Source organism: Leptidea sinapis, chromosome 35 (genome assembly GCF_905404315.1).
Source record: "Leptidea sinapis chromosome 35, ilLepSina1.1, whole genome shotgun sequence".
Lineage (NCBI taxonomy): Eukaryota > Metazoa > Arthropoda > Insecta > Lepidoptera > Pieridae > Leptidea > Leptidea sinapis.
The window spans coordinates 2,387,856-2,410,386 of record NC_066299.1 but is presented as its reverse complement, the minus strand read 5'-3'; the positions used below and the strand labels follow the sequence as shown (position 1 = coordinate 2,410,386).

The following is a 22,531-nucleotide window of genomic DNA, read 5'->3' as shown; positions in this document are numbered from 1 at the left end:
ACGGACCTTCTTGACGCGTTGGAGGCACGTTATGGCGATAAACACCTTGAGCATGTGTATCGGGCGCAGCTTAAGGACCGCAGCAAAGGGCCAACGAAACTCTGTAGCAGTGGTCCTTGGAAGCTGAGAAGCTAGTGCGTAAAGTATATCAGTCGTCGCCAGCTGCAATAGAAGAAATGTTGCTCCAAGTGTTCATCGATGGAATGCGGGACGCCGAAGTAAGAGCAGCCGCACGACTGAGTCATCATACTAGCTTGAAGGAAGCGGTGGCACATGCGTTGGAAGTGGAAGCGGTTCGCCACGATTCTCGGGCGTTGAGACTCCGCAAAATTGTACCAACAGATTCCAGCCGAAGGCAAGCATATAGCCCAGTATGCTATGGGTGTGGGGAGCGAGGACACATTAGGAGCACTTGCCCCAGGCGTGAGAGCATAACGCAAGGTAGGAAGGATGCGGCGGTCTCAACGTCACCGCTGGAGCAGAAGGAAAACTAGAAAAAGCCAGGGCAGTGGGGTGGGCGCTGGCCGGTAGAAGCAAAGCCCCAAGGATCTTCGTTAAGCAGACATGTGACGGAAACACTTTAGTTATAGAAGGAATGATAAATGGAAAATCTTGCCGTTTCACTTTGGATACAGGAGCCTCACGTACAGTCGTTAGCCAAAGAAGACTAGAGAGCATCGGAAGACGACATATGCGAGAAAATGCAAACATAAGACTCACAACAGCAACCGGCCAGTGCATACCAGTCCAGGGAGAGAAGATCGTGGCCATGAAAATCGGGAATACGTTGTACTGGCAAAAAGTGGTAATCGCGGATATCACAGATGACTGCATCATTGGGTTGGATTTTCTTCGAAATCATCAGTGTACGATTAACATGAAACATGGTGTATTGAAGCATGGAGGTGAAGAAATTCCAATAAAAGGCGGAACTTTTGGGAAAGTGTTGTGCTTACGAGACACTACTTTAAATCCGAGATCGCAGACCCTTGTCCCGGTAGTCCTGCCAAGGGATGACAGAGGAAGACCTTGTAAATGCGCTATAATAGGAAGAGAGACATCGGAGACGACATGGATCTCAGCCTGTTGTCTCGGACTGTTGTGGGAAACTCCCAAATTGCGATGGTTCCCGTGTTTAATCCTTATGAGGACAAGCAAATCATTAGGAAAGGAACAGTGATAGGAGATTGTGAGGAGATAGCTTGGTTAAGAAAGTGGGAAGAAGGGAGGAAGACCGTAGCTGCAAGCCAGGATGTGAACATACAGAAACTTCTGGATGGCTGTAAGGATAATCTTACCAAGCTACAGTTAATAAAAACGAGAAATTTCCTGCTACGCTACGCCGAGATGTTCACGAAGAACGACGGGGACATAGGAAGAACTGGTTTGGTGAAACACAAGATCGACACAGGAGACACTGTTCCGATACGGCAAAGACCAATACGTATTCCGTTTGCACGTGAACAAGAAGTGGAAGACATGATTCGGGATATGAAAGAAAATGGTGTGATAGAACCATCATCGATTCCATGGTATTCACCAGTGGTTCTAGTGAAGAAGAAGGATCAACTAGATTTTGTGTGGACTATCGGCGTTTGAACGATGTAACTAAGAAAGACAGTTATCCATTGCCAAGAATCGATGACACATTAGATTCACTTTGTGGTATGACGTGGTTCTCTACTCTTGATTTGAAAAGTGGCTACTGGCAAGTCGATCTGGACCCTAAGGACAAGGAGAAGACGTCTTTTTAACCGGAAAAGGGTTATGGCAGTTCAAAACAATGTTCTTCGGATTATGCAACGCCCCAGCTACTTTCGAAAGGTTGATGGAGCATGTGCTAGCAGGTATGTTGGGAGAAACCTGCCTTGTCTACTTGGATGACATAATCATTATGGGACGAAGCTTTGAAGATCATCTTAAGAAGCTCGAAAACGTCTTCGCAAAACTGCAGGATGCCAACTTGAAGTTGAGTCCAAAGAAATGCTCCTTCTTTCAACGTCAGGTGAATTACTTGGGGCACGTTATCTCGGAGCAAGGTGTTGCGACGGATCTTGCCAAGATAAGTGCTGTCAAGGACTGGCCGACGCCGACAGAAAAGACACACGTGAGAGCATTTCTAGGACTATGGTCTTATAATCGACGCTTTGTGAAAGGGTTTTCCGATGTTGCTAAGCCCTTACATCGACTGACGGAGGAGAAAAGAGCCTTTTCCTGGGATGAAGAAGGCGAACAAGCTTTCTTAGAGTTGAAAAAAAGACTATGTGAATCACCTATCCTCGGATATCCTGACAAAGAGGGAAGATTCATAGTGGATGCTGATGCTAGCAACACCGGAATCGGTGGAGAACTATACTAGTAAGAAGACATGCTCAGAAGAGAGGAGATCAAGAAGTTGTAATTGCATACTTTAGCAAATCTTAATCGAAGCCGGAGAGAAACTACTGTGTAACTAGTAGGGAGTTACTGGCCGTAGTAAAGACATTACACATTTCAAAAAGTACTTGTTGGGTCGCAAATTCCTCGTAAGGACTAATCATGCCGCCTTGAAGTGGTTACTAGAATTCAAGAATCCTGAAGGACAAGTGGCCAGATGGATTGAGCAACTTCAAGAGTATGACTTTGAAATCGAGCATCGAGGAGGAAAAAGTCATGGAAATGCAGATGCGTTATCAAGAAGACCTTGTCCGATGGAATGCAAACATTGCATTCGTCAGGAGGAGAAAGAGAATTTTATAATCCGGCTGATCAGAACAGATTCAATCGACGAAAACTGGAGCAACGATGCAATGAGGAGAGCTCAGGAAAATGATAAGGATCTTCAACCACTTTTACATTGGCTTGCTCACTTAAACCAAAATGGTCTGAAGTGGCTAGACACAGTACGGCTACTAAGAGTCTCTGGGCACAATGGAACAGTTTAGTGATGCATGACGGGCTGCTCTGCCGGAAATGGGAAACCCCGCAAGGAAAGGATTGCCATCTGCAATTGCTCGTTCCCAGGGAGAAGGTGAACGAGATCCTGAGAGCTTATCACGATGGTTCTTCGGGTGAACATTTGGGAATAAGAAGAACTCTCATAAAAATTAAAGAACGATTTTACTGGTTACATTGCCGTGATTATGTGGAAGACTGGTGCCGTAAATGCAAGAGTTGTGCAGCTGTCAAAGGACCTCAGACCCGGAGCAGAGGAGCTATGAAGTTGTATAATGTTGGGGCTCCGTGGGAGAGAGTAGCTCTGGACATAGCCGGACCGTTTCCAGTCACCAAAGCTGGAAACCGTTACTTAATGGTGGTGATGGATTATTTCACGAAGTGGCAGGAAGCATTTGCTCTACCGAATCAAGAAGCAGTTACCGTTGCGACGAAGCTGGTGAATGAAGTTTTCTGCAGATTCGGTGTGCTTTTGTGTGCAGTGACCAAGGGCAGAACTTCGAGTCACAAGTATTTCAAGAAGTTTGCAAGATCTTGGGAATCCATAAGACTAGAACTACGCCATATCATCCACAGTCGGACGGGATGGTGGTTTAACCAAGCATTGGAGCGACATCTGGCAAAAGTAGTTGACAGTCATCAGGATAACTGGGATGAGTAAATTCCACTGTTTCTTATGTCGTATAGAAGCGCAATACACGAGACGACAACGGTGACTCCTGCGTACGCCAATTTTGATAGGGAATTGAAATTGCCAGCTGATTTACTCTCAGGCTGTCTACCGGATTCTCCGAAAAGTATAACAAAATATGTGGAGTTAAGGAAAAAGATGGTTGACATCTACGAGGAAATTAGAACAACTGGGCTTAAGGCAAGTGAACGGATGAAGACCCGCTACGATCGAAGAGCTAATATTCCTAGTTTTGAAGAGGGAACCCTGATTTGGTTACACAATTCTGTAAGGCGAAAGGGGAAGTCTCCGAAGCTCCAACCAAGTTGGGAGGGACCATACAAAGTAATCACAAGGATAAATTATGTGACTCTCAGGATCCAGCGTACCCCTCGAAGTCCCCCGAAAATCGTACATGTCGATCGGGGGGCTAAGTACTACGGAAGCAACGATGATCGGGACGATCATGTCTTGGGAGGGGGCAGTGTTGCGTAGCAACGCTTCGAAGTATATGACGAGAGTTGTCAAACTTCATGACATTGTTAATTTCAACAGCTCCATCAGCAATACTCGTAGCTCAGAGGAAAAGTGTTTACTTTAGACGCTGTAGACCCGGGTTCGATACACCTACCAGTGTATGGAATTTTTTGGGTTTTTGTAAAGTTAATGGAAATTTTTATTAAGTTCAGGATCAAATCGAACAGAAAAAAAGGGATGGAAAATGTGTAAGCAGGATAAAAATAGTTAAAAGTATTTTCTAGTACAATTTAAATTTAAAGATGGAATGGTAGCTTTGCTAGAGATTCCCCACAAGATGAGTCCATATCGAAGTACTGATGCGACATAACCATGATAAGCTGCCAGGACTGTACTTGGTAAAGCCGTTTTACGCAATCTAACACACAATATAACACATAAACATATCTATAAATTTTTTGGCATACCATGTCTACATGCTCTTTCCATTTTAGATTTTTATCTAGAAGTACTCCTAAAAATTTATAACATGTCATAATTATTGATATGTCATCGGCGAATAAATAACAGTCTTTTTTGTCACACTAGGCAGGTCATTAATATAAATTAAAAATAATAATGGTCCAAGGACGCTTCCTTGCAGAACACCAAATCTGTTGGGCAATTATGGTAGCCTTTTCGTCGATAGAACTGATCTCCACACATTGCTTACGGTCTTTTAAGTAAGACTCCATCCAGTTAAGAGCTGGTCCTCTAATGCCATTTTGCTCCAACTTATCCAACAAGATGGTGTGTGATACGAATCAAAAGCCTTGCTCATATCAAAAAATATTACACACGTTGGTTTTTTTGAATCTATATTTTCTGCTATTTTGTAAACCAGTTTAAATGCAGCTAATGTTTCGACTTGTTTTTTTGAAATCCAAATTGTTGCTTGTTTATTATATTATTTTTTGTAAAAAAAATTGTCAAACGGCCATACATTGCTTTCTCAAAGACTTTTGAAAAAATAGATACGAGTGCAACGTGAGTTTTATCTCTAAAATGTTTTGACCGATTTTGACGAGTACTAGTAGGCTACGTTTATTTTTGAAAAAATCTTTTATGTAAGAAAAATAAAGTAATGTTGCAATGTCCAAGAAACAGTTTAACTCTAAAAATAATTCATATTTATAATTTATATTTTATTTATATTTAACTCTAAAAATAATTTATATATAAAAAACGTTTGCCGGGACAGCTAGTAATCATATATAATCAACCGGAATGAGAACTCCTAAGATAGGCGTAAGATACAAAAAACAATTATATCATCCACGTAGACAAAAATTTTTATAATAAATGTACGTAAAATGAAAACTACTGGGCCAAACTATGTAAAATTCTCATCATTCCACTTGGAACTAAAGAAGACTTACGTAAATGGGATCATAAATCTCAGTTATCAGTGTACATACATAAAAAAAATACCGATCGAATTGAGAACCTCCTCCTATTTGAAGTCAGTTAATGAAGATGTTTTTTACAAATCTGATATAGAAACCCACTAGCACACACACACACTGCCCGACATAGCCTCACCTCGTACAGTAACTGTATCTGCTCGTCGTACAGCATCACCACGTCAGCCACGCGCCACTCGCTCGGAGACAGGTGACAGTCCCCGGCCGCGTTACTCTTGTCTCCCGCCGCGCTCAGAGCCAGAAGCTTTTTCATGGTGCATTTGCACAACTTCCTCCTGCGAAGAACATTTTTAATATATAGTAAACGGGACGCTGTTCATCACTGACCACCTAAATGGTAAGACACTTTGGCCTAGGACTCCCCTATTCTTTTTACGCTCCGGGGAAAGGACAGGGCAAAAACTTTAGGGATTATCCAATACGATGATCAGTCTCGTGAGGCTGCACGGCATGTCATCTGTAGAAGTGGTTCGTTTGCAAATTGCACAGAAGCTTATATCTAAATAACCATAACCTTGGTGTGTTAAGGGAATAAGCCATCGGCCCTTAGTGCAAAGGTTGGAGCTCGAGTAGTGGCACCCACATCCGGTGTGCGTGCGGCGCGGTTCACTCACCAGGTCTGCTCCAGCAGGTCGGCCGGCACGCCCACGTGGGTGGCCAGGCCACGCATGACGCCGCCGCCCCGCACGAGGCGCGCTGCCAGGGCGCCGCCCTCGGCCCCGCCATACGCCAGACAGTGCTGGCACGCGAGCGACACGTACTGCCGCAGCTGCAACGCGATCGTCCTGCGCCACAACTTCGTTATCTTCTGCCGTCCGCTCCTGTTCATCGTTTCAACCTGCAACATTATTACACAGTTTTCTCATTCCACTTGTACTCGCATGATAAACTTATCCTGGCCGTTACTGCCACCCTGTTAATATTAATAAAGTAATTAATAAGTATAAGTTTAGATTTAGAAACTGTTATTTCTATCGATAGGTCGGATGATGGTCTGTTTGTTACAGGCCAGCCTAGCGATGTCCTCTAAGAAACAAGCTACTGTATGAAATGTGCAGTGATAAGAAAGTAAGCAACTGTTCGCTTTCAAGCTTAGCCGGATTATACTTCGCCGCCATATTGTAATTACTATTCTTTGGTTACAGACAATGATCTGGCCGTCCACGTAGTATTCATACTAAAATGGCGATCGCTGGGTCTGCTATCTGGACACGCGTCCCCAACGCCCCCAAGATAAAAGTACTTTATTTTATAACTGTGGTACGCGAGCCAAGCCCCGGCCATAGGAGACCGACCGGTTGTGCCCCAACCATAATCTGAGATAAGGTTCGACAATGTATCTTATCTGCCGCGATTTGTACAAAACAAAGTCACTTCTAAATGTCGACATCCAACGCCCTCTTCATGACAAAATTATATTTGCGAAATTATCACATATATCAAGTACTTCGCCCTGTGCTTCCCCAGGTCATAGGAAGAATTGGAGAGTCCTAGGCCCAAGGGTGTCTAATAGGCGTCTGAGAGCTGTTCGATGTGGGGAATCATCCGGGTTAGAACGACATTCGCACAGAAATCGGCCATAAAGTAGCTGCCTAGCTATGTGCCGCATAGGTTAAACTGGAGAACTGTTCCCCCTCCTTCCATCACAATATGTCAGCGATATTTCAAGAGATTTTATCCCATCAGAGTATCGGCTCTGCCAGAGTCAGGGAAGTCAAGTCAAATAAACTTTATTCAATTAGGCTTAAACTAAGCACTTCTGAATAGTGACTATAAATATTTCTGTTAAATTACTAAATGTTCAACTATAATATGCTCAGAAAAGATAGCGCTTGTGAAAAGAACACACAAGAAACTTAATGGACATTGTTTTTGATGTGAAACATCTATAGGCGGAGGGTAAACCTGATTGTTGGCGTGGCGATACTGGCCGTGGCGACGCTTCGCCACGCTATATTGTTGTTAGCGCCATCTATACCTATTACTTTCTCTTGTGGTAACTTCGAATTTCAATAGTTTTTTTTACTGTGGTAAAACAGAACTTACATAATTATTTTAACAATATAATACTAATGATTATTATACTTTCATTTGCTGAGTAAATGCTGAAACAGTTATTATAACCTAGTACGTACATTATTAAAATTTGTCCTTATTATAACCCGAATTTCAAAAGTTCTGTTTAATATTGTAAATCGGAACTGACATAATTATTTTAGCAATTATATAAGTATTAATTAATTAATTATTTGACTTACATACTGTTACACAAAAGAATCATTGTTAGTTTCTTATATTTATTATTTATAAATTTAATTCAAATATGTCTGATAGCGATAATTCAAGAAGTGAAATTGTGCAACGTCCAGACAGCAAAATCACACTATGATACAATACCAAGTCATCAGTAAGTAAATTGTATTTTTATGATTCAAGTGTGCATTTGCCTGCATTAAGAACGTGTATATTTTGTAAAAATATAGTAATTGTATAATCTACTCTCTTGGTAGATTAAAATTTAACTGTCATCATTTTCGAGAGAAAATACGTAATATTGTATTTTTTTATCATGCCATAATTAGTTCCTGTCATAATCTGTACTTTTGTGCCTATTACTTGTACAAAATAATTTCGATGTTTCACATTTGCCAGCTAGGCGTCCCGTGACAGCTCACAATATATTTTTTTAACAAATGATTGTATTTGTTGGCAAATTCTATAACAATTCGACCTGGCATCACAAGGAGCACCCGTTCACGCATAGACCAGCCATCGTTCCCTCTGCACATATTTCAGAGGCGCAGTATCCTCAGTGGCACATGTGGGGTAGGTCCTCTGCCTGGATATTGAAGTTGCTGTTCATTACATCCTCCTCGGTGCCTATCGGTGGCAGGTCCCAACCATGATTCGACCGCTCCTGCAAAATGGCCTCTCGCCGAAAGCAAGAGTGCTATCAGGCTTGGGTCATTGCGGTGGTATCTAAGGATGAGAATTCCAGCAACTTTAAGAACCACTATAATAGCATGATTAATGCCTCCAGGTCCCCCAAATGAGTTATTGAAGTCGATGCTCATAGGCAGAATAGGTGAGAGACTTCCTAAGAGAGAAACTCGTGCGTTCTGGTCGCTCGCCAAGGCTGTCCAAGGAAACTTCTGCCAGCCAGGCATTCCGCCACTGCACAGGGACTATGACTTGCTGGCCCATGACGCGAAAGAGAAAGCTGATCTCCTGGGGTCCCTCTACGTGTCCAACTCGACTCAGCATGACCAAAGTGCACCACGACCGCATATTCCGCAGTGGGAGTCATACATGCCGGAGGTAAATTCCGGCATGGCGCCGAGCTTAAAGCGCTTTTCACCGTGGACATTCATAGATCGAGCGGGCCCGAAGGCATTCTCCCGATAGTTCTGTGGACATGTGCTCCGGAATTGGCGCCGGTCCTTACCCGTCTTTTGCAGCTCTGCTACTCATAACCTTTCCGCATCGGACGTGCCCGCGGGCACTGGTAATTCAAAAAACAATGAGAGCGGCTGTGCCCCGAGGCACTCTTTTACCTCACCCAGTTTTCACCCTTATTATGTGTACAAGATGGTTTATTTGCCTACGCAGTTACGAACGAATGAAGTCCCATACACATTTCGATCCGTTACGATTCAAGGCCACCAATATTCGACGTCATAGCTTTACGGACATAGCACTTTTGTGTTCACTTGTTCCCGGGCGGCGCAGCGAGCGGTCGTTATCAAGACTGCACGAAGATTGTTCTTTGTGGAGATTTTGGCTTTATTTTATATGTTTATTACAAAAACATAAAAGGAAATAAATAAAACAAGTAATTAACAATATTTATTTTAAAATATACCTATTTTTACACTTATTGTCGAATGAAAAGTCTGTGTGAAATAAAAAAGAAAGACAATATGAATAATTTATACATGGTCTTATAGCTTGTTTCAATAGCTTTCAGTGACAGATCACCCTAGTTATAAGCATTTTATAACTACACGTAAAATAATACGCACGGGGAAAACGCTGCGCGAGCGCCGAACGCTTGCCGATCTAAGGTGTTCATCGAGCGGCGGAGCGCGCCGATCCGGAAAGGATAAGGCGTAGTCCGGATATTATGGAAGATGGGTTTAGTGCACCCGATCCCTAAGAAAGGTGTACGCTCGGATCCGTCCAACTACCGCCCCATTGCTATAACCTCCATTTTCTCCAAAATAATGGAGTCGATTAACAACCGTCAGATCTTGAGATGCCTAGAGGAACACCAGCTGATCAGCGACTGCCAGTACGGTTTCCGTCAGGGTGGCTCAGGTGATCTTCTTGCATATCTCACCCATAAAATGGGTGTTAGCGGTTGAGGCGAAGGGAGAGGCGTTGGCAGTGAGTTTGGACATAGCGAAGGCCTTCAATCGGGTGTGGTATGAAGCGCTTAAAGCGAAACTGGCATCCTATGGGCTTCTCGAGATGTTGTGCAAATGTGACACAGCAACGGTGTATGCTCCGACTTTAAACCCAAAAATGCTGGTGTCCCGCAAAGCTACGTGCTATCCCCTACATTGTTTCTTCTGCATATCAATGATATGCTGAAAATCAGCAGTATTTATTGCTATGCAGACGACAGCACAGAGTATGCTTCCTACACCGGCCGTGCCAATATGTCCCGGGATAGCGTCGACGAGAAATCAAACAAACAATTCTTTCTCATATCGAGACTATGCTTTGCAAAGTCTCGGAATGGGGCTGACAAAATGAAGTCCATTTCAACCCCAAGAATACACAAATTTGTGCGTTCATCGCTTAAAAGGTCTTCCTTTCTCGTATTCCGTCGAATCGAGATCACTCCTCTAACTGCCACAGCCTGTATTGGCATACTTGGCGTCGATTTATCGAGCGACGTTCAGTTCCGTGGTGACTTGGAAGAGAAGGCCAAACTGGCCTCTAAAAAGCTTGGTGTACTCAGTAAGGCGAGACAGTACTTAACTGTAACCCACCGCCACATATATACTATATAAGGAGCAAATTCGGCCTCACATGGAGTAGTGTTCTCTCCTCCAGACGCGTGCTCCCCAGTAATGTCACATGGAAGAAGCTGGTTCTTCCATTTGACCGCACACAAGGACAGCGGCTCGAATCATCGACGATCAGCTTGATTCTTTGGTGTTGCGTAGAGATGTGGGTTGGTTCTGCATCTTATACCGCATTTATCACGGGGAGTGCTCAGAGTCGCCGTTCGGGTTGATTCCAGCGACCGAGTTCCACCACCGGACATTACGTACAAAGTACCATCCGCATCACATTGACGTCTGGCATTCCACAACCGCGCATTTTGGAAGAAATTTCTTGCCTCACACAGCCACTTTGTGGAATCAATTATCAGCTGCAGTTTTTCCGAACCGATACGACTTAGGGACCTTCAAGAAAAAGCATACTCCCACCTTAAAGGCCGGCAACGCATCTCTTGACACCTGTTGTTGTGGATGTTCATAGACGGTTGCCTCACCTCTCCCCAGCCGTTGAACCTCAAGCTCTTTATCCCCTCTTACATAAAAAAAACTAGACTATATAAATTACATGTAAATATTAGTAGTAGTAGTAGTAGTAGTGTTAATTTGAATATGTTAAAATATTTAGCAATTATAATAGTATTATATTATAAAGTATAAAAATAATTTAAACTAAGTAATTTCAGTACAGTGCACGTACCAAGTTGGCAATCTCAAGGATGCAGTATCTGTTGATCACCGTCCTGACAGGAACGGTGAACTCGCGGAAGTGTGGCCCGGCGTCGAGGTGGCAGAGACGGGTGCGCAATGTCGGCGTGGTCGCTTTCACCTGCCACGTGGGAGACACGCTTTAATTGTATTGTGCGAGGAAACAATGAGCTGGATTGGTACATTCGCGCTGGTACCAAATATCGATATAATATGTAACAGTCCACATGATTAAATACTTTCAAAAGTATTATTATTTTAATTTAAAATAGAAGAGTCCTGATCAACCACACAGCTTTTGTTTACATCGCTATTTGATCACACGGCTCAAAGTTATTATTACTGAGCACGAACAGTATATACGCTGTTTGTTAATTCCTGCCGCTGAATTTCATCAAAAAACATCACAAACACTGGAGTTCATCTACAATGTTCTTTTATTTAACTTTCATTCACAACCAGACTATAGAAAATACTTCATTGCGTCTTCTTCAAAGCGCGTCCAACTGAGAGGCCGGCAACGCCCAATCCGCACGTGGCTCCTCCTCACGCGCCCTTTAGTGCTTGTTGTACCGTAGTACAGTAGATTGTTGAGCTGTTTCGGTAAAACTTAATTGTGTAAATTCTATTTATAATAATAGAGAGAGTATATATAGTAGGTATGCACCGAGGCCATACCTTGCTGATGAGCACGGCCAGGAAAGACTGCACCAAGTCCACCATTGTGTCCACACAGGCCGGCTGCTTCATCAGCGCCGCACACTGCAGCAGCGCCGCGTCACGCCGCGCATTGTCCGCCTGCTCCGCACGCCATACATCAAACATGGTTGCACACAAATGTTAAAACTCTCCGTAACATGCGGAGTTACAATTATATATATATATATATATATATATTAACGATTGTTTGCCTGTATGTCCTTTATAGAATCGTAAACTATGCATTTGATCATGTTATGATCTTCTGAAAAGTGTTGTGCATGAGCCCACGAAGGTTTCAGAGTTGGTACGACCAATCTTCGTTCAAATTTATTTTAGTTAGTGGCGTAGCAACGTACGCAGGGTTCGGCTAGTTACTATATAAACGTCTAGTAATGCTAAACAAACCTTAAAGCGCTATTGACAAAGCTATCTTACAAAGCAACGAGCAGTTAAATCATTAAAAAGATGTGTTATATTATCCTAAAAAAATATTTGCGAATGTTTTCTCTTTGAGTTATGTAATTCCATGATTTATTAGGAATATTTCATTTACCGTCATTATAAATAATGTTATTATTACTTGATATTTTGGTTTCTCTTTACTATGAATTATTTTAAAGTTAATTTCATGGTCACATTTTTTGTTTGTAACTGCAGTCAGAAAGGAGGTACTTTAAATAGATGTGTCTATAGTTAGTGTCTCCCAGCCTTTGCAAACACATAACAAGGTGGACGGTATCCACCAGACACTATTCTGGGCAGTGGCTATTGACAAGTTGCTGCAAATTCTCAATGCAAATATGTATCAGCTATACCGTTGATATTGTGACCTGCACATGCAAGTAAAACATACACAATTTTTGAATTTTAACAACATAAGAACTAATTACAATTATATAATAAGATACAATACAATTATAAATAAAAATGAACAAAACTTATTTTACTTAAATACGGCACAACTAAAATATTACATTAAATGAATAATTTTTGTTGAGCAGCAAATTATATTCCTGTCTAGCAACATATCAATTTACGGAGTTTATACCGAAAAGCAGAGAGCTTATCATTAAAAATGTCTATAGTTCGATCAACTTTCTTGGAAGACTATTATAAGTGCGAACAATTCTATTAAGAGTACGAAAGTGACCTAGGTTAGACTTTGCAGTATTTGTTGAAAATGTATCGTGTTTGCTGATTCTCGGGAGTCTCATGGGAGCGGATACATTAATTAACGAGAGAATTTCGGGGCAGTCAATTCCGCTGTTAACAATTTTATATAAAAAGAGACAATCCAATATATTCCTCCTATCAGTCAGTGTGTGCAACTTAAAATATCGCAAACATTCTGAGTAGTTTTCTAATAGATTGCATAGATTGGATTGATAAGAAAGATGCCATATAAAACGTTTTTGGATTTTTTTTTAATCTACTTTTATATATTTGGTAGTGAGGACTCCATACCACAGAACTCTAAGATACTGCGAACAAATGCATTATAAATCGTTGTTTTAGCTTGATAAGAATTAAATTCTTTGCAATTCCTAATGACAAAACCTAATGTTTTTAATGCTTTATTAGCGATGGTTTCGATGTGTATATTAAATTTCAGCTCTCTGTCTAATGTTACGCCTAAATCGCGAATAAAGTCCACATGAGTTAATACCGTCCCATTGATTTTATACAAAGAATCTAAATTGAATTTTTTTCGTGAGAACTTCATCACAACACATTTTGAGGTATTTAGAGTGATTCTATTATAATTACACCAGTCTATCAATCTGTTTAAATCTTCTTGTACTAAAATAGAACCTTGAGGAGATTTTGTAGGTCTAAAAAATTTCAAATCGTCAGCAAATAAATAATAAGTGGAATTCAAAAACATTCACCAATGTCGCTTATGAAAATATTAAAGAGAAGGGGGCCCAAATGAGATCCCTGTGGAACACCAGACGTCGCCTCAAAGGATGCAGATATGAAACCGTTAACCACTACTCTGCACGTTCGACCAGATAGATATGATCTAAGCCATTAAAGAACAGTTCTATATATTTCATGCCTTGAAAGCTTATTTAATAAGATACTGTGCTCTACCCTGTCAAATGCCTTCTGGAAGTCGGTATAAATAGCGTCAGCACAAAATCTATTATCAAGACATAAGGAGATTTCATTTACAAATGAAATAAGGTTTGTGTTTGTTGATTTACCAGCAGAAAATCCATGTTGGTTGGGGTCCATTGAGTGTTTTAAATGCCAAAGGATTTTAGGGTACACTAATTTTTCAAATAATTTTGCAAATATGGGCAAGATTGATATTGGTCTGCAGTTTTTGACAAGATTGCGAGAAACGTTCTTAAACAATGGTAAAATCAAAGATTTCTTCAAGAGCGAAGGAAAGACACCAGCATAAGGGACTTATTAAAAACAATAAAAAGAGGATGAACGAGAGCATCTGCACATTTAACGGCAAAAACAGAAGGGATTTCATCAGAGCCTGCACCCTTAAACTTATTAAGTCTTTTTAAGCCTGTCAGAATTTCCGGTTAGCTGATCGTAATTGAAGAAATTGATTTGTTCGAAAGGCTGTTTGCATTACTACCTGGAGGAATTGTAAGATTTCTATTACTGTTATAAACAGAAGAAAAATGTAAGGCAAAGAGATCACAAATGCTATTTCCATTTGAAGCGATACATGTGTCTAAATGAAATTGGGAAGGATAGTAGTTGCAGCTGGATTTTTTTTTTATTTTTTATAAAAGACCAAATAGCTAAGGGTTAGATTTCAGATTTTCTTCTAATTGCCTTATATAATTTTTATAACATGTGTTAATGAGTAATTGACAACGTTTTTTTAATAAGTTTAAAACCAATACATCCCTAGGGTTATTAAAGTTGCGTACGCGTAACCTATACCTATACTTTTCTTTTATAAGATGCTTAAGAGCCGCAGAAAACCATACCGGTTGTTTAGATCGACATACGTATTTTGGAACATACTTAGAGATAACTAAATTAAGTATATCATAAAACCGGGATAGCACAGAGTCCACGTTGTCATAAACTTTTAAAATTTTATCCCAATCGGTACTGTTCAATTCTTTGATAATGTTATCATAATCAGCTTTGTGAAATTTTAATTTTATGTGTATATGTGTATTTTAATTTTATATTATCATTATGGTCAAGCATAGAATAAGAGCGAAAAGGAAGACTGAAGTTAAGAGGGGGATGTGCTGGGTCAACAATTGAGAGAGGAGAACTCTAATATTGTTTTATTACAAAAAAACTAGATCTAAGATTCGATTTTTGTTATTAGTTAAATAATTAAATTGTTTAAGGGAATGGAGAGAACTATAATCGACGAGCAAATTGTTTAGTGTACTATTAGAAGGATTAGCAATAAGATGTGGTTCATTGGGAACTTTCGACCAAGACCGAGAAGAAGTATCCAACTATTAAAATATTATAAATACAAGTGGATGCTATATTGCGAGTTGAATTGTTGATAAATTCTTCAATTATATGAAATTGTATCGGTGGTGGCAGATAAGCACCATAAATGGCGACCGTGTCATTATTTTTTATTTACAATCAGTCGATTTGATCTCCACCAATACATCTTCGCATTTGGATTCAAGATGCGTTAATCTTTGCGATTGCAATGACGTAGAGACTGGGATAAGAACCCCTCCTCCATTCTTTTTACTATGAAACCCTGTGGATTCGCGATCTCTGCGATAGACTACGTATTGATTGACAATATAAATGAAGTGATAAAAATGTTTACTTTATTTACTATATGCAAGGAAATCTGCACATTATCTATAGGTTGACCATACTAAACACAATACTTAAATACTAAATACTTATTTGAACAAACATTGCCACACTACAACAGTGTGTGTGCTGTCTCAAATCGAAGGATTTAGTTCAAAATATACATTGGAACATTAGAAAAGTTAAACTGGAATTGCAAAAGCAAAGTACAAATGGGGAGGAAGGAGGAGGTTTCAAAATACTAACAGGGTGTCTCCCTTACACTTAGTTTGTCTCAGCTCTTCTGGAAGGTTTATGTAAACTGTAATGTGTCAGGCACATAAAGGCATACTAATAACTATTTCAAATTGATTTGTAGTTATTTAAAATTGATTTTAAATTTATACAAATAACAGATTGCCATACAAGATTGTTAAGTACTTACAATTGTATCAGTGGTTCCATTTATCCAATCATAGTTATATATGGCTGGAGTTCTCACAATGATCTTCGCAAATCTTTGAATCATTTCTCGAGTCCATTTTAGATTTTTTCCCTCCATTTTCACTGCAGAGATTTTTCACACCTTACTTGAAATTATTCAATGGGGTGACACATCTCGTAGACGTAATCTGAAATGTGATTATAGAATGGAATATAATAGCTTGGGGAAAAAGTTATTCCACATATTTACTTAGTATGTATAAATTTGCAATAAAACCTCTTCGGCTCATAATGCAGTGTCATTAAGAGTACCACAAATTTTGTTTAAGCATTTTCAATCCGGGAATTTAAAGATGCTCCTCGTTCTGGTCACCCTGTTAATAAAAAAATGGATAATACTATTTTTCTTAAATTATTAACACATATCTAATGAAAACCTTTTTTGAAGGGAATAAAAACTGGTAATGTAAAGTAGATCAATTACGAAAAAAATGTCCATTATCATCAAAAGTTTATTATGAGCTTTAACAAACAGGCAGAACCATCAATTCAAATGTCTAATGCCGACAAATTATTGCTTAAACTCAAAGCAAAAAGTTGAGAGAAAGTGGTCGGAGTTTATCAAATTCAAATATTTTTATTTCAAAAACCAAATATGTAAAAACGGATTATGAAATTATAATAAAAGGCGGGCACTTGATACATTTCCTTCAAGTATCAAGTTCTATTCTTCCTACTATGGCTCCTGTGGAAGGTATACCACAAGTTTGCCAATGTCATGTTAAGGTAGACCACCAAGCTTAGAGTATTCTTTTACTAATTTTAATAGTAGTGATCGGTGCTTAAGATTGAAACAAGTTTTATTTTCTTATACCTGAAACAAATATACATGCTGTTAGGACTATAAAGGACATACACAAATATAACTACTTAAATTATTTGATATAAGTACTTAGTACTATTTACAGCTTAATCTTATTTATTTTAATATATTTACACAAAATATATACAAAAGGAAAACTAGGGAGAGGAGACATTTAAAGGAAGTTGGGCGGGGAACTTCAGCAGGTATAAAATTGTATAAAGAAAATTGCATTAAAGGACAATTGAAGAACAAATGATCCACATTTCCTTCATCTAGAACACATTCTCAAAAGGAGGGAGGAGGAGAGTCTCCAATCCTAAGTTTAGCTAAAAATACTGGAGTACAAGTGTGGTTAAGGTGTAAATGACAAATAGTTGATATCACTGTTTTATCAGGAATCTTAAATTTGGAGAACCAAGGTGTTTGTGGGATTTCAGTTTGGAGTTCTCCATAAAATTTACCTTTTGAATCTTTGGATACTTGCCATATATTGGACCAACTCTCATACATCTTGGGTTTCAGGATGATATGTAAGTTTAAGAATATTGAAGGGAACCTGTTTGAGTAGCTGACCTTGCACAGGAATCTGCATTCTCATTACCAAGGATGCCTGAATGACCTGGAATCCATGCTAAAACTATGTTGATATTGAGGTCATAGCACTCTTTCAATTGATTACCCAGTAAAAACAGAAGTGACAGAAGGGCAGCGATAACTCAGTATACTTCTAGTAGTGGGAATCCAAATTGCAACACCAACCGGATTCATATCTGTTTTTGAAGCATCAGTGAAGATCTTATGCCAATTTGGGAAATGTGAATGCATTATATGAGAGAAAGTTTTATTGGCTTCTATACTCATAGTATACTTATCAATGCCCAAGTTTAGAATTACTGATGGTTGGAAAGTAAAGTTGGAAGGCATGGTGAATAAAGGCAATCTGGAATATTGAAAGAGGGGATAAGAGAGGTGAAATTTTGTCCAATTTATTCAGGCCTGCTTTATTTCCTGGGATCAAGAAAATAGTGCCATAATCCATGTGGCTGCAAATGATTGCACTATACAATAATTTTTGGGTGGCGGGGTGAACTCCCCACCAGACACCAGATAGAGAGTGAAGAATATTAATGTTTTTCTCACATTTCTGTGAGATATAATCAAAGTGTTTAAGGCCTGATAGTTTGTGGTCCAACCAAACACCAAGAAACTTAATGTTAGAGACAACAGGTAACTCAACATTATAAATTTCAATTTTGATAGGAGGAAAACATCTTTTATTTGTGAATAAAACTACTTTACTTTTAGAAGTTGATAGTCCCATAGCGCCCATAGTGCATTAAATAATCAGCAAGATATTTCAGTGCATGATTTAAATGATTGGATGAATCCTGTATAGACTTGTTAGAAGTATATAGGGCAATATCATCTGCATATTGTAATATTTGGCAGAAGGGGGATACAGTACTATTGAGGTCAAAGGTATTCAGATTGTATAGAAGGGGACTAAGGACTAAGCCTTGAGGTAAACCAAACTGACTTAGGAGGGAGGTAAAAGGATGGACCTTTAATAGTGATTGTTCTCTCCATTAACATATTACATATGAAACAAGATAACTTCACAGGGATACTCATCTGGTTGAGTTTACTCCTGAGTAGAGGAAGTGATATATTATCATATGCAGATTATATGTCAAGGAAAGCTCCCAAAAGGTGTTCTTTTCTAAGGAGTGCTATTCTAATGTCAGTTGTAAGGATACCTAAACTTTGTAGGGAACTCTTGCCCTATCTGAAACCATACTGAGAGTTGGAAAGGAGATTATTGATTTCAACAAACCACTCAAGTCTGAGTTTTATCATGATTTCAGAAACTTCTGCTCTATATAATATATATGACCTGGTTTAAGTATTGGAATAATTACCTGATATTTCCAAAGTGGAGGGATGATGCCAACATCAAAAAGCTTATTTATTATATCTAAGTAATATTCCTTGGATGTAGTTGATGCGATTTTAATGAAGGAATAGGGGATTCTATCTGCCCCAGGAGCGGAGTCAACTAGCCCATCAAAGCAAGAAGGAGTTCTGAGAACGAGAAGGGGGACTCTAAATTGTGAGTTGAGGCTAGAGGGCTTGGAGGGGATAGAAAATAGTCCTTATTTGGAACTGTAGGAGGGGACATCCTATCTGAGAAGTAATCAAGCCATAAAGATGAATCCACACTCAAATCATGCTCTTGACACACAATAGGAGAAATGGGTGGCTGAGCGGTATGAGTTGAGGAAGAGTTATGGGGTACAGAGGGATTGAGGAGAATTTCAGAGTACTGCATTACTGATTTTGGGCAACAGTTTGTTGCCTCCTCATAAGAGAGACATGATGGCTTTAATAGATTTTTGTCAACCATGTCAGGACAAGTCTTGTTGGTGGTAAATGTTAAACCTCGCATGTATCACCAGCATGGGAGTGGAAACATTTGAAGCATCTTGGCTTGGATCTACATACAGTTTTGATATGTCCAAAGAGGCAACAATTCTGACATTAGATAGTAGGGAAGAGGTAAGTTTTATATAATTGGCCTTGAAATGTTAAGACAATGGTTTGGGTTGATACCCAAGTCACTCTACCTTCCTCAATAACTTTCCTATTGAGTCTTGTTTAGGCTAAAAGTTTAAAATCTTTCCACAGCCAAAGAATGACTCCACAAACTCATTCATCGAAAGGTCCACCGGGACTCGCAGATTATACCCATCTTAGTGATGTTATAGTTGGGAATTGTTGCTGTATATTTATTAGTTGCTAAAAGTGGGTTATCAAGAAAATTGTTATCATCAACATCATCAATCGTTATCATTTAAATACTCCCGAAATTTTATTTCTATCTACTCTTTTATTCCGTCAGGGCAAATATTGGCGATCTTATGTCTGTGGTAGGTGTGGCAGGTTCTTCTTCCGTGCGGGAAACATGGATTAAAAAAGATCCTTTATCTAATGGTGTTGACTGTTTGATACCAATTTATTATTAAAGATGGATCACTATAAACATTTTGGATAGATGCAGTGGCAATGTCCGTATTGGTTTTTTTAGGCGCTGCGTTTTCTGAAGAGCTAACTTCTAGATGTCGTTTTGAGCCGGAATATCCGGTGGATCCGGTGGTTCCGGAGGACAGATCTCCATAGTGTAAAATTTGTTGGTGTTAGTTAATTTAGATGTATGTAACTAATATCTATGTTTAAATGTTAAGACCACTCACCAAAATAAAATATACAATAACAATAACAGAAAAGAAAACTGCTGTAATCAGTTTTACAATAGGCTGCAGTTGACACAATTCCATCAAAATGTGTGAAAACATTTAGTGTCTGAGATACCTGGACACTTGAATACTGTTGCAATTGTTTGGTGGGTAGACATACAGTTGGTTGCTAAGCACATGCAATATCTGTTGTGTGGTATCTAGGGCATGGCATCAAGATGAGATGGAGCCACCTGCATCATTTCTGGATGAGATTCTAACTATAAAAGATGATTTTGAAAATTTTGATTTGATTTTATTTTATATAATATTATTTATATGAAATACTTATTTTAAGACACAAATTATAATGATGGTTGTTAAGTATTTTTGGTAAGCTTTCTAGTTTAGTAGTTATGGTTAGTGCCCTGACTGCTAAGCTTACATATTGGGGTGTCGGTGTACACATGCCTGGGACTATTAATATACTTGTGTGATCTGTTCTGTGCATCTTTTATCAGCTGTATACTTACTCTTCCGACAGGCTCTGTTTATTTTGATATCAGATAGCCCCTACTTAATTATGGTCATTTGTGTTTTCTCAAGATATAACATAATATTTATATCTTGAGAAAACACAAATGTTATTATTAACATATCTTTATGATTTTTAGGTTCATATTTTACTCATATTTCTCAATATTCCGGTCACACCATTTATAACTAAATATACTGTTGTAATCTAGAGGTTATACACATTTCTAGGTGGGCCTATTCATCAAACAAAAAAAAATGTTTCCTTTATTGCCAGACTAGGTACTTTAGTAGTACGTTAGTGTTATATTTTATGTCTTTGGTCTATATATTTCATTTGTTTTGCAAATGACACTACTACTTGTTCTAAATTTTATCTATCAAATTGATCCCATGAGTCAAATGCACCCTGCATTAGATTATAAAATGAAACTTGTTATATTTATTTCTCATAATGAGTTTTTTAATAAATAAAGTTACAAAAGAGCAAGACAGTCACCTGAGTTATTATATATATTATTATTATTATATATATTATCATTCTGCCCTGCCCTGTTACAATTCTGCTGTGGTATCTTGAGTAAAAATCCAAAATGATGAGTAGCATCATAATTATACCCATTTTGGTACATAAGATGTTAAGTATCATTAGCCCAATAATTTCAATAACTGTAATGCCCTTCAAAACACAATAATGTTTGCACATCACTGATTATTGGCACAAATAGCTTTATACTTTGTGCTTTTCTGGCATTGTGTGAAATATAGCCTTCCATTGGTCAGCTTTCTTCACTTCAATTAATATTGAATTTTTCACACAATAATTTGTGTAAAAAGTTTAGTTACATGTTAAATGTAAATAATATAAATAAAAAATTTCCACATAACTTCCATACAGAATATGTAAGCATTGCATAGAACTGTAATATTTTTTATTAGTATGTATTACTTATCTCTGTGAATACATAATATGCAAAATAATGCCTTCTAGCAAATTGTGGGTTGTTATTATTATATTATGACACTTATACAAAAGAAATAAATACATATATCTAACAAAAGTAGCTAAATGTACTTACCTGTAATTTCGAAAGATCCTCCATTATGTTCATAAGAATTTTTTAATTTACTACATGCACATTACTTAATCATGCAAATTTACTACGTCAATATAGTGTTAGTTCACATTTAAACTACACAATTAAATTATAATTTTAGAGTTTTTTCGTCACAGAACACTTTTACTCTAAAGAGTTTATCGTGTAGGTACTAGGTATCCTTTGTACAGTGAAGAAAGTTAAGAAATAAGAATGTTTCACTAACAACAACAGATGAACTTAACAAAAATTAATGTAATAATCTAATAAGTTCAAAGTTGGTTACAATACAGTTTAAAAGTTGTAAAATGTAAATATATACTCAACGCAATTGCTCATTAATCAAAAGTCAAAACATATTGATTAAATATGTTTTTTTTTTGTCATGATGGCTCGGCTACTGGGGCCAAAGAATATACTTAATAATAGAAAGCTTAGGATAAGCCAACAACTACCCTTATATACAAATACAAATATATGTTCTCTTTATGATTTACCATACCATCAGAGCTATTCAACTAAAAAACTGCAACAGCAGGGCAATACTATTTAATAAACTGCAATTTGAACTGCTACGCTTATGAATTGAGTCGTGCAGTTGGAGTACCTATACAATGCTATTTATACAAATTATTTAAG

The 22,531-nt window shown here is 38.5% G+C and overlaps 1 protein-coding gene across 3 annotated transcripts in view; it reads right to left on the bottom strand.

The window, feature by feature from the left end:
- The window catches only part of LOC126975374 (uncharacterized), a 59,539-nt gene extending 37,317 nt beyond the window's left edge, over positions 1–22,222 (bottom strand). For all 3 annotated transcript variants that reach the window (XM_050823219.1, XM_050823220.1, XM_050823221.1), the window contains exons 1-6: positions 21,875–22,222; positions 16,165–16,351; positions 11,940–12,059; positions 11,254–11,382; positions 6,159–6,382; positions 5,663–5,819 (exon numbers count right to left, since the gene is read on the bottom strand). In XM_050823219.1, coding sequence (XP_050679176.1) covers positions 5,663–5,819; positions 6,159–6,382; positions 11,254–11,382; positions 11,940–12,059; positions 16,165–16,281 — 747 coding nt within the window. In that variant the 5' untranslated portion in view covers positions 16,282–16,351; positions 21,875–22,222. The remainder of the gene's footprint in view (positions 1–5,662; positions 5,820–6,158; positions 6,383–11,253; positions 11,383–11,939; positions 12,060–16,164; positions 16,352–21,874) is intronic.
- Positions 22,223–22,531: the final 309 nt, after the last annotated feature.